General features: G+C 33.5%; 1 protein-coding gene across 6 annotated transcripts in view; it reads left to right on the top strand.

The window, feature by feature from the left end:
• USP34 (ubiquitin specific peptidase 34) overlaps nt 1-13,258 on the top strand; it is a 223,184-nt gene that overhangs the window by 45,592 nt on the left and 164,334 nt on the right. For all 6 annotated transcript variants that reach the window (XR_008427014.2, XM_053925775.1, XM_053925776.2 and 3 more), the window contains exons 6-8: nt 5,230-5,297; nt 10,393-10,585; nt 11,629-11,690. Coding sequence is in view for 5 of the 6 variants with exons in the window: in XM_053925775.1 (XP_053781750.1) it covers nt 5,230-5,297; nt 10,393-10,585; nt 11,629-11,690 (323 nt within the window). In the remaining variant the exon portion in view is untranslated. The remainder of the gene's footprint in view (nt 1-5,229; nt 5,298-10,392; nt 10,586-11,628; nt 11,691-13,258) is intronic.

Below are 13,258 nucleotides of genomic sequence, written 5' to 3'. Positions count from 1 at the left end.
AATCTGATTTTACATCAGCTTTTACACGGGGACGAAACCCCCCCTACATTTAAATAATGAAAAAAAATAGTAGATTTTAGGGCCATCATTTCCTTGGGAAAAAATAAACTCCATGAATTATAGACAGACACCTTTTAGGGGTAAGATAGGTAAGGACTGACTTACCTATCTTGCTGAGTACCTGTTTCTTCCACAATTAATTATAGTAAATCACATTTTGAGAAGAGAACATGTTATATTGTTTCCTGGGAACCAAACCATTCTGTTCATTTTCTACGGTGGTTTTCTTATTCTTAATGAGAAAAGGTGACTTTATCAGGTAGTGAGTGATACCTCCTAGAACCTGAACCTACAATCCAGAGCTTACAGCACAGAAAAACTCACTTTGCCCTGGGTCTGAATTACCAGCAAAGAAACAAAATTCTTACTTTATCAAGTTATAGTTGAAATCTGATAATGTTCTCAGCCTGTACATTTATTTTAATCTCAAAAACTTGCTTCAGAAGTTCTAAACTAACACTGTTTATCAGATTCCTCAATTTTGAACAAATAATTACTTCACTATTATATGGATCTAAGTAATAATGGCTGCAGTTGCAGGAGAAAAACGAAATTTTTTATATACTCCTATGTAGTTTTCTTACTTTTTGTTGGGCTTTAGGTTTTCAGCAAAAGCGGCTAACCAACATTTAGCATGGGTTAGAGAAGTAGAATGTAGAGTCCTCCTAGTTGTTTCTCTACTGAGATCCAGGGTGAGTTATGTTTGGTTTTAACTCATAGTATCCTATTGCAGCCCTTTGCCTGAGTTAGTCATCTCAGACATAATACCTTTTATTAATTTCAAAGTGACAAAATTAAGGACTTTTAATAAATAGTCCTCTGGAGTCATGGGATTTATTTTACTAACATGCGTGGAGAAGAAGTGCAAATGAGACTTAATAAAGAAACCTCATGAATTTATGCTTTAGAAAACAAATATGACAGATTATTAAGTAAGCTATGTAATCAGAGATGCAGACTTGTAGGGCTTATAGCAACAGATCAGTGGACACAATAACAGTTTCTGAACTCTGTGTCCTAAAACTACTTTTACAAAAACATTAATAAGGAGTATTTAACATCAGAACTTAAGATTATACATTTTCATGTAACTCCACACTAGACAAGGAGAATGGGTAGACAGTTCTGTGATGTTTTCATTTCTCTATTTCATCAAAACTAGCTTTGTGATATAGAACACTGCCTGTTTTTCTGCTATTGTAGGGGAGAAGGGAACATTTTTTCTCTTTACTGAGTTTTAAACATGTACTAAGGAAGGCCACTAGATTCATCACCAAGAGGGGGAAAGAGCAAACTATAAAAGCTCGAAAAAGAAAAAGGACATATACTATACGATTAATAGTATATGGGATTTGGTTCTTGTAATATTATGTATCTGTGGAATTTGGTTCTTGTAATGTTATGTATGTATAGTATTAAAGAATGTAGGTTTTATAGAGAAAAAATGCTAGATTTGCATTGTATATGCTATGTAATTTTGGTTATATTATTTTTATAAGCCTCACTTTTCTCATTTATCAGAATGGAAATATTAAGGACTCAGTAAATGGTAGCTCTATTAAAATGTTTTCCTTCCAGTGCTGACATTTCTTTCTCACTTGTTTTTTTATTTAAATTTTTATTCTTTTGTGTCTTTGTTTATTCCCAAGTAAAAGGTATCATTGTCCGTATTTTCATTTTCATACTCTCTAAGGTATCTTGTATATAATTGAATATTTTAACCTTTAAGAAATTTTGAAATATAATTGTCATAAAGTATACAAAATGATAACATATGTTATAGTGATTTATCAAAGTGAATACCCCATTTACCCACTACTCATACCAAGAAACAAAACATTAATTCCCCAGAAGTCTTTCTATGATTCCTCCAAGTCCCTATCCCATCTTTTTGCCCTTAAAGGTAAAGACAGTTCATATTTTTATGGTGATCACTTTTCCTGCTTTTCTTGTTTTATCACCTAAGCTGATATTCCTGAACACTATGATTTAGTTTTACCTACTTTGTTAATAACCATGTAAATCGAATTACATGCTATACATCCGTTCATATCTGGCTGCTTTTGTTTAAGGTTGAGATTTATATTGCATATAGTTCTAATCTGCTCATTTTTACTGTTATGTAATACTTCTTTTAAAAATATACCAACATTGCCCTGACTGGCATGTCTCAGTAGGTTGGGTGTCATCCCACATGCCAAAGAGTCATTGGTTAGAATTGGGCCGGGTCTTTGGTTGGGGGCGTGTGAGAGGTGGCTGATTGATGTTTCTCTCCCTTTCTTCCTCCCTTCCCCTTTGTCTAAAAATAAATAATGAAATCTTTAATTTTTTTTTTTTAGATTTATTTTTATAGAGAAGGGAAGGGAAAGAAAAAGAAAGGGAGAGAAACATCAATGTGTGGTTTCCCTCGCATGCCTCTTGCTGGGGACCTGGTCTGCAACCCAGGCATGCATGTGTCTTGACTGGGAATTGAACCGTGACCTTTTGGTTTGCAGGCCCAAGCTCAATCCACTGAGCTACACCAGCCAGGGCATAATAAAATCTTAAAAAAACAAAAACAACATTGATTTTTACTGATGGTGAACGTGTAGGCTGTTACAATGAATGTGGTATCAGCCTTCTTTGATGTGTCTTTTGGTGTACATGTGTGTGCATTTTATTTGGATGCATAACCTAGAAGTGGACTTTTTCTATCATATATTCTTATGCATTAATGCTAAAGTTTTCCTAAGTGATTGTATTAATATACACTCCCCCCACCCCCCAGGAATATCAAAGTTCCCATTGCTCCATATCCTTGCAAACACCTGCTATTTTAATTCTTAGAGATTTCTGATAGAAGTTATAGTAGTATCTCATTGTTTTGTTTTATATTTTTAATAAATGGTGAGGTTGAGCACCATTTCACAGGCATAGTAGCTACTTGGATATTTTTTGAGAAGTACCTGTTTAAATTTTTTACCTGTTTTAAAATCAAATTTTCTTTTTCTTACTGATAATATGGAGATTCTTTATATGTTTTGGATATAGATCTTTTGTCTGACGTACATGTATTGTTGATACCTTCCATTCTGTAGATTTTTATTCTCTTGTGTATTTTTAAGAGCTATTATTAATCAAACTTAACAGTGTATAATTTATCCAATTTTTTTATGGTTAATGTGTTGTTTATGGTTATAGAAGTCTTTCTTACTGTAAGGTCATGAAGGTATTTTCCTGCATTCTAGAAGTTTCATTGTTTTATTTTAAAATTTAATTATTTTTATATTTATTATATTTTAATTTTCATGTTTTAATCTACAGTTCAGTTGGAATTGTTTTTTGTGAATGGTGTGGGTAAGGAATCAAGATTCATTTTCATTTTGACATAGACGACCACTCATGCTAACACTATAGCAAAGACAGTGCTTTTCTGTTTTCTCTATGGTATCATTTTTGTCATGTATCTGGATTCTTTAGTGTATTCCATCAGTTTATTTTGCTTAATCTCGTGTTATTTGTTTACCATCTTAATTTCTTGAGCTTTATAAGAACGGTTGTTATCTTGTGAACCAAGTTCTACCTCCCTTTCTTATAATTGACATATAACATAATACTAGTTTGTGTGTACAATATGATTTGATATTTGTATATATTGCAAAATGATCACTACAGTAAGTCTAGTTAACATTTGACACCATTCATAGTTGACAAGTTTTTTTTTCTTGTGGTGAGAACTTTTTTTTAAGAACTACTGTTCTCTTAACCACTTTCAAATACAAAATACAATATTATTAACTATAGTCACCATGCTGTATGTTATACCTCAGTTCTCTGTCATTATTAGTGTTTTGTCTATTCTTGGAGCTTTGCATTTGGAATCAGAGTCTAAAGTTCCTGCACATAAACTTTTTTGGGTTGCATAGAATGTGTAGATCAATTTGAGGAGAACTGTCATTTCTGCAATATTGAATCTTCTAATTTATAAATATGGTAAATTGTGTTTTTATTTCCATGTTCTTTAATTTGTCTCATAATTTTCTGTTCTATGTAGAGGTATTGTCATATGTTTTAGGTTATTCCTAGTTATATGCTGTTTTTTGATGTTGTAAAGGTAATATTTTTAAAAACATTATTTAGTATTTGTTTCTGGTAGAGAAGAAATATATTTATGTATATGTATAATAGAGTTTTTGTGTGAATGTGTGTACATGTATATTTCTTTCTATTTTTTAAATAACAGTCTTGCTAAAATGGTTAATTCTAACACACCTGAAAATTATTTTGGATTTTCTACTTATATAATCATATCTCAAAGTAATCTTGATTTTAATTCTTCCTTTCTAGTCCTATGCTTTTCATTGAGTTTCTTGCTTATTGTACTGTCTAGGCCCATGAGTTCAAGTTGAATTGAAAGCATTCTTGTTTTGTTCCTTGTCTTAGGAAGAAAAGTTTTTACATTTCATCATTAGTATAGTATTCTGTATAGGACTTAATGTAGATATCTTTGATTAGATTAGAGTGAAGCCTTACATTCTGTATTTGCAAATTTGTTTTTAATTTGTATCTTTTGCCTTTGTCCAGGCTTAGTATGAACAACTTGGCTTAGGATTTTTGTTGTTATATTTAAACCACTACTTTTGAGAATAATACTACAATGTAAGCACATTAGATTTAGAAATGGGTTGGAATATGGTGCAGATAAGATTGGAGCACTTACAGTAAGAGCTTAATTCAGTAAATGGTTGTTGATATTGTAATCAATATGTGACTCTATAAAATATATTTGTCTTGATATTGAAGTGACTAGAAATCTGTGGTAATTTGATATTTTTTTAGAAAGAATGATGAGATGCTTTATTAAAAACAGATGCTTTATTAAAAAACTAGTGCTGTAATATTTGGGTTGGTACGATAATACTTGGATAGATGGTTCTTTTCAGCAAGAAGGTAATATTCTTCAGATTGATTTTATGTGTGTGTGTATATATAAAAAAAGTATGTAGGCTAAATTACTTGATATGTGTATAATACTATTTATTAGTTTATCCTTTTTAAAATAGATAAAATGTATGTAGTTTTAGAGGCATACATAGAATGCCTAAATGTTCTTGTTTTTAATTAAAGTGAAAGACATATGTATTCACATGTTCATTATACATTAATACTATCTTTTATGTGTTTTTATAGATTAGAATATGGCTACATATTCCTGCTGTCATGCAGCACATCATCCCTTTTAGGACCTATGTTATCAGGTATGTTTATGAAGTCTTTTCTGCCTGACTATTAATATAATACATTTAAACAATTTATGACATAGTACAGAATTATATTCTTTTAAAGCCCCTTATACTCACATTCTCTAGAGAAAATTATAGTATATAATTTAGTATTAGTATTAAGTTTGTAGTATTTTTCTTTTTAATATTCACTTGAGGATAGGTTTATTGATTAAATAGAGAGGAAGAGAGAGAGAAAAAGAAACATTGATATGAGAGAGAAACATTGATCAGTTGCCTCCTGGATGTGCCTGGGCCAGGGATGGAACCTACAGCCTAGGTATGTGCCCTGACTGGGGATCGAGCCCCAGTCTTTTTGGTTATGGGACGAGGCTCCAACCAGCTGAGCCCACCCCTCCCCGTCAGGGTAATATTTTTTATGCATAAGTAGTTTATGTTTGCTTTAAAGCAGTTTATGTTGAACTTTTAAAATCCTGAGTATATAAAAAGAATTAAAGAGATTAACAATTGTTAACATGGTATTCCACTATATTCAGTCAACAGATACATAGTAATTATGTTCAAAGCACTGGAGATATAGCAGAGAAGAAATATTTCTCCTTTTGTGCAGTCTATAAAAATAAGTGATATGGTTTATCAGATAGTGGTTAGTATTAACAGAGAAAAATAGCAGAAAAGGGGGATTGAGTTCTAGAGGGTGGGTCAGAATTGTAAATATGGGAATAGAGAATGTCTCATTGAGGAGGAGATGACAGCTGAGTTTTGTAAGTCTCAGCCTAGCAAGGAAATCTATGCAGAGGATACAGAAGAATTGTATTGATTAGACTTAGAGTATGAACTGTTAAAAGTTCTAAGATTGTATTTCTTGGTAATGTTTATAAGATTTTTTATACTTTTTCTTATTTACTCACAAATATTTGAGTGCCTACTAATTTCTTACTATTGTTTGAGTTATTGGAGAAAGTGTCAGGAAAAGAAACAGATAGTGATGAATGTTATGCAAGTAAGTAACATGATAGAGAGGGAATATGTGGCCTTTCATAAACGTGACATGTGAAGAACATGAATTAGCTAATCAGATATTAATTAGAAGGACATATTCCAGGTAGAAGGAACATAGGGACTTAAGCTTTGAAGTTGGAAAGAATATGACATATTAAAGAAACTAGAAGCAGATCAATGTAGAACATAGTGTATAAGGGGGTATAATTATAATACGAGGTTGGATAAGCAGGGGCAGGTTATTCAGGACATTCAAGCTATTGTAAGGAATTTGTATTTAATTTTAACAATGGAAAACTATTGAAGGGTTTTAAGCAGAGGAGTCATAGCTTTTTTTAAAAGATCACTTTCAACAAGAGAAGGATGTCCACTCTCACCCCTCTTATTCAACATAATGGAAGTGCTAGCCAGAACAGTCAGGTAAGAGAAAGGAATAAAAGGCATCCAAATTGGGAATGAAGAAGTAAAAGTGGTACTTTTTGCAGATGATATGATTCTTTATGTAGAAAACCCTAAATAGCCACCCAAACTATTAGAAACAGTAAACAAACACAGTACAAGTTGCAGGATACAAAATCAATGTACAAAAATCACTGCATTCCTATTACTAACAAAATTTCAGAAGAATAAATGAAATAAATTCCTTTTACAATTATAACAAAAAGAATAAAATACCTGGGAATAAACTTAACAAAGTGAAAGACCTGTGTACTGAAAACTACAAAGCATTATTAAAAGAGATTGAAAAAGACACAATGAAATGGAAAAACATTCAGTGTTCATGAATGGGAGAAATAAACATAGTTAATTAAAATGGCCATATTACCCAAAGTAGTATACAAATATAATGTAATCCTTTTCAAAATTCCAATGATTTTTTTTTAAAGAAATAGAACAAAAAAATGATCAGATTTGTATGGAACCACAAAAGACCCTGCATAGCCATAGCAATCATGAGGGAAAAGAATGAGACCAGAGGTATCACACTACTGACTTCAGATGATACTAAAGAGCCACAATAATCAAAACAGCACATGGTATTGAAAGAAAAACACACAGACCAATGGGACAGACTTGAGAGCCCAGAAATAAAACCACATGTATATGGGCAAATTTTTGACAAAGGAGCCAAAAACATACAGCTGGGAAAAGAAAGCCTCTTCGATAAATGGTACTGGGAAAATTGGAAAGCCACATTCAAAAGAATGAAACTAGACTACACTTTGTCCCCATGCACAAAAATTAATTCAGAATGGATCAAAGACCCTACAAGATTGGAAACAATATGCTGCATAGAAGAAAACATAGTTACTGAACTTATGGAACTTGGGCTTAGAGAAAAGAATTTAAAAAATCTTCACCCGAGGACATTTTCTCATTGCTTTTAGAGAGAGAGAGGGAGAAACAAAGAGAAACATAATGTGAGAGAGAAACATTGATTGCCTTCTGGTAAGCACCCTGGGGATTGAACTTGCAACCAGGGGATGCACCCAGGAATTGAACCCATGACCATGACCTTTCGGTCTATGGAATGATGCTCCACCTAACTGAGCCACACTGGCTGGGGCAAGAGAAGATTTTATAAATTTGACCCCAAAGGCAAGGGAAGTAAAGGCGAAAATAAATGAGTGGGACTGTATCAAACTAAAAAGCTCTGCACAGTAAAAAATAACACCAACAAACCAAAAAGGCAACCAACCGAGTGGAAGAAGATATTTGCAAACAACAGCTCCAACAAGTGGTTAATTTCCAAAAATATAAAGAACTACAACTCAACACCAAACAAATGGTACAATTAAAAATGGGTGGAGAACCTGAACAGATACTTCTCCTGAGAAGACATACAAATGGCCAACAGATACATGGAAAGACATGTAACTTCACTAGCTATTAGGGAAATGCAAACCAAAACTACAAGATACTACCTCACACCTGTTAGAATAGCTGTCATCAACAAGCCAACTAACTAAATGTTGCAGAGGTTGTGGAGAAAAAGGAACACTCATTCACTGCTGGTAGGAATGTAAACTGGTGTAGCCTCTATGGAAAACAGTATGGAAGTTCCTAAAAAATTAAGAATAGAGTTACCACATGACCCAGCAATCCCCCTTCTGGCTATCTACCTGAAAAATTTGAAAACATTTATTCACAAAGATATATGCACCCCTGCCGAAGTGTCCTTTGATAGATGATTAAAGAAGATGTGGTATATATATACAGTGGAATACTATTCAACAATAGGAAAAGATGAAACATTGCCATTTGCAACAACATTGTTGGACCTTGTGAGTATTATGCTAAGCAAAATAGAAGGCTAAGAACCATATGAAATCACTCATATGTGGGATGTAAAACTGAAATTCATCAACACAGACAACAGGATGGTGATTCCCAGAGGCAGGGGGTAGGTAAGGGTAAAGGGAGCCAAATATATGGTGACAGAAGATGATTTGACTTTGGGTGGTGGGAACACAGTGCGAGATATAGATCATGTATCATAGAAATGTACACTTGAAACCTGTATAATCTTAATGACCAACATCACCCCAATACATTTAGTTAAAAAAAATTAAACATATAAAAGAGCACTTTGGTCTTTAATTGGATCATAAGTTATAGGGAGGTTAGAATAGAAGATAGGAGACCAATTGAAAGATTAATGCAGTAGTCCTGGAAAGAAATGATGGTTACTTGTACAAGGATTGATTTTGGTGATTTTGAAAATTGAATGGATATAAGGGAAAATGAAATTGACAAGATTGGTGATTGTAAAGTTTAAGGAAAAGGGTAGTATCATGGATGACATTTAACCCTCAATTTCTCTTTTGTGATACGGGTATTATTAACTGAGATGTGAAAGACTACAAGGACTACCTTTTGACACCCCTTTGGATAATTTAAGAGGCACTGGCAAATTGGGAGTATAAACCTGTAATTCAGAAAAACAACATTCATTTAGGAGTTGTTAACATAAAGGCAGCATTTAAAAACCATGGGAGTGAGTGGGGTTATCTAGGGAGAGAATGTAGAAAGAGAATAGAAGTGATCCTAGGATGGAGCCCTATGTTAGTTTGCTTTTGCTGTATAAGAAAGCCCCCAAAACTTAGTGGCTTGAAACAATAGCCATTTGTTATCTCTTACAGTTCTCTGGTTGGCTAGTTTTTCTGATCTGGGATAACCTGGCTGGAAACTGGATGCTTTAGGATAGCCTTACTCATATGTCCTGTGGTTGTCTGGGTGATTCATCATGGCAGGAGAGGGAGTTTCATATATGTCTTGCAGTTGGCTAGATGTTGTTTGGGGCAGCAACCATGTTTCTTTTATCCAGCAGGCTAATATGAGTCACTGTTCTCTGTGGTGGAAGAGTTCCCACCAAGAGAGGGCAAGCTCAAAAGCTTTTTAGGCTTCTGCTTAAGTCACATCTCTTATACCCTATTGGCCAAAGAGAGTGTCATAGCAAAGCTCAAATTCAAGGGAGTAGAGAAAGAGATTACATCTCTTGATGGGAAAAATGGCAAAGTCATGTTGTAAAGACTTCTATATAAAGTGCTGGGAGGAACATGGGCCTTTTTGCAATCCATTACAAGCCCATAGGATCCCTAATGTTGAAAGGTTAGATCAAGAAGAGAAGCCAACCAAATAGAATAGGGAGGGCTTGAAAGGAAAACCAGTGGCTTGTGATTTTTGGAAGACAAAAAAAATGATATTTAAAATGTACACATTTAAAAGAATTTTGGCTGTGTGGGGAAGTAGATAACACTGTTTATATGATGTCAACTAAAGTTACTAAAACAGAAGATGTATACATGACAGGTATTAGAGAATAGTAAAGCTTTACTGGAAGTGCATAATCCTATGCTGAATGACTTGGCTCTTTAAATTTCTAATTTAAGTTGGCCTCTCAGTAAAGGACACACTGCCACAGGTCATAAAATCTTTGTACCATCACTGTGAAATCGTTTAATTTGGGAATGTTAATCCCAGATGCTAGGTTCTACTGTACTAACCATTTTGAAATTATGGAGCAAAGAAATATTACTGAAACATTGAGTGGTCTTTAGAAATATTTTTCAAGTTTTGTGTATGTTTTATTTCTGAAACATTTCAGGTATTTATGCAAGCTCTCTGATCAGGAGTTAAGACAGAGTGCAGCTCGCAACATGGCTGACTTAATGTGGAGCACAGTGAAAGAACCATTGGACACAACATTATGCTTTGATAAAGAAAGCCTAGATCTTGCATTTAAGTACTTTATGTCACCTACTTTGACTATGCGGTTGGCTGGACTAAGTCAGATAACGGTGAGTTATATATTCTTTATTTTTGGTCATTTTTATTTACATTTCAGGCTGTCATCATTATAATAATATATACTATTTATGGAACACTTACCTTATGCCAGGCACTGTGCTATATGCATTACTTTGGTGCTTACAAATTTCTGTATTTTCCCTATTATAAATATGAGGAGACTGAGGCGTAGGTTTAGAAGGATTTATATGTTAGGATTTCTTTTGATTTCAGGGTCCAACTCCTTCACTATTCTTTTTTTTCTACCTCTTTAGTTTTTTTGTGTTTAGAAACCAATGTTTTCAGAGAGAAAAAGAATTAGAGATTATAAGTAGTTACTTAATTCATTATCCAGGGGGAAGCCACAAATTAATGGGCCATAGGCCAAATTTGACTTTAAAAAAATGTTTTGGTGGGGGGTGTACAGTAGCAAAACACTTTGAAATGGGTAGAAATCTGTATTACTGACCTCTTGTGGGGTGGGGTTGGCGGGGGGAAGATCTGGTATCCTTGAGTCTGTATTGCATAACAATTTTCTAGAGCTGAGTGGTTAGCAGTGTTCTTTAGAATGGATGTGCTTTCTGTGGTTTACCAAGTTCACCATTAGCTTTACTTGTTTCTGTTTTCTGCCTGTTTCTGTAGTGTAGTTATTCTGAAGTAGCTGGATTTTACCCATGTATTGGAATTTGTAAATATAGAAAACACTTGTTGACATTTTCCCAAATTAAATCTTAAATGTGTTTATTTAGGGTGCTTTTCCAAAGTTTTATGTTTGTAATGACATAATGCCTTGCATTAGATTTTTGTGTTTTCCCCCTATTCAGCTTTTTTCTGTAGGGTGCATAGTGGAATAAATACTTATGGAATGAATTTATTTAATGTTTTAATATGATAAAGGAAATAGACTGATTGGGAGATGTGTGTATCTGATTATTTAAATTTTATAAATTGTTCTGGTTATTCATTATGATATGTAGGTATCAAACCATGTTTCTTGACAATTGCTAACATATATAAGAATAATTTTGGAAAACTTTAATTTTTCAAATTATAGAATCAACTTCACACCTTCAATGATGTGTGCAATAATGAATCATTGGTATCAGACACAGAAACGTAAGTAGGAGCATTAATACATGTTACACCATATTAATATGTGGCTGTTTATATGTTAAATGTAATTGTGACTTGATTAGATTTGAAGTGTTCTCTAGACATTCTTTGCCTTTTGGCTTCATATGTGCAGTCTTAATAAGCTTTCAGAATAATATATTGAAACATTTCTTTTTTTTTTAAGAGCACATACCAACACAGTGCTATTTGCACAAAATGCAAAAGTATAATATAGGAGAATGTAGTAGTAAAGAATATGGGACTGATAGTTTTCAGAAAGCACACTTGATGCAGAAAAAGAAAGTACCTCATTCAATACATTTTATGGAGGAAAACGAAGTTAATAATGCTCATGTGTAAAAAGAAGTTTTTATAGCTTAGGGCTTTTCAAGTTTTTGGAAATATTTATTCCAGTATTTATTTTATTAACTTGTCTTTTCATTATAGAAATCAGTTTTTAAATCTTAACGGGGTAATACATAATAACTTCTGCTTGAACAGAGTTATAAAGTTAAGGTATTAGAAAATTCATAATTATATGAATGTGTCATATTTCTTGATTTACTATAACTTTTATGCATTAATCTTACTTCTGTCTTATGGAGCTAATCTCAGTTGAACCCAGCCCTCCATGAATTTGAAAAACCAGAGACTATGTCTCTACTCTTTTTCCTCCAGGATAAAGTGTTCTTATTTCTCCAGTTGTTCTCCATATCTTATGGTTTTTACATTTATCATTAGATCAGTTGTTTACTTCCGGCAACAGTCTTTGTCATTGGTTCCCTCAAAATGTGTTGTCTATAACTGGTTATAGATTTATAAATCCTGGGTTATACTAGGAGTGCTATTTTGACTATATATATATATGTGTAAAACTACAGCTCTGGATTTCCTTTTCAGTCCCTGAGTCCCCCCCCCCCCCCCCCCCCCCGCCACACACACATCTATCTCTACCCCCACAACACTGTAATAGAATCTTACAATTGTCAATGCCATAATCCCCCCCACCCCTGCAAAAAGAAAAAAAACATCCAGGAATCATCAGTGCAGTAATCCCACACATCCAAGCTAGATCTTTATTTTGTGAAACAGTGGGTTGAGAGTAAGAAGAAATTCCATTTTAAAAGTATAAGGAACATACAGCCTACTGATGTGTTTAAGAAAAGACGGACAACAGTAAAAAGTTTTGAGAAATAGTGAGTAAAAACAGTTGAAGTTGGGTAGAGAAGGGTATGTACAGTATGAGAAAATTGGAGCAAATAGGAAAAGTGTGGTAAGTATTGTTGGAGTCTGAATTGGGTCTCTCTTTTTAAGTAGTTTTATTGAGGTATAGCTACTGGATATGTTGTAAATTTACTTGTTTTTATAAGGAATTTTAGTAAATATATAGTTGTACAACTATCATCACAGCTCAATTTTGTAAAATTTCCATCACTTCAAAAAAGATCTATTTTGCCCATTTGTAGTCAGTGCTCATTCTTATTCCCAGCCCCTCTGGTCTACTTTGTCTCTGTGGATTTGCTTATTATGATAGTGGTCATTTTCATGCCTCTTTGAATTAGTATACCGTT

Source organism: Desmodus rotundus, chromosome 5, assembly GCF_022682495.2.
Source record: "Desmodus rotundus isolate HL8 chromosome 5, HLdesRot8A.1, whole genome shotgun sequence".
Classification (NCBI taxonomy): Eukaryota; Metazoa; Chordata; class Mammalia; order Chiroptera; family Phyllostomidae; genus Desmodus; species Desmodus rotundus.
Note: the sequence above shows the minus strand (reverse complement) of the source record. Positions and strands in the feature narration are given on the sequence as shown.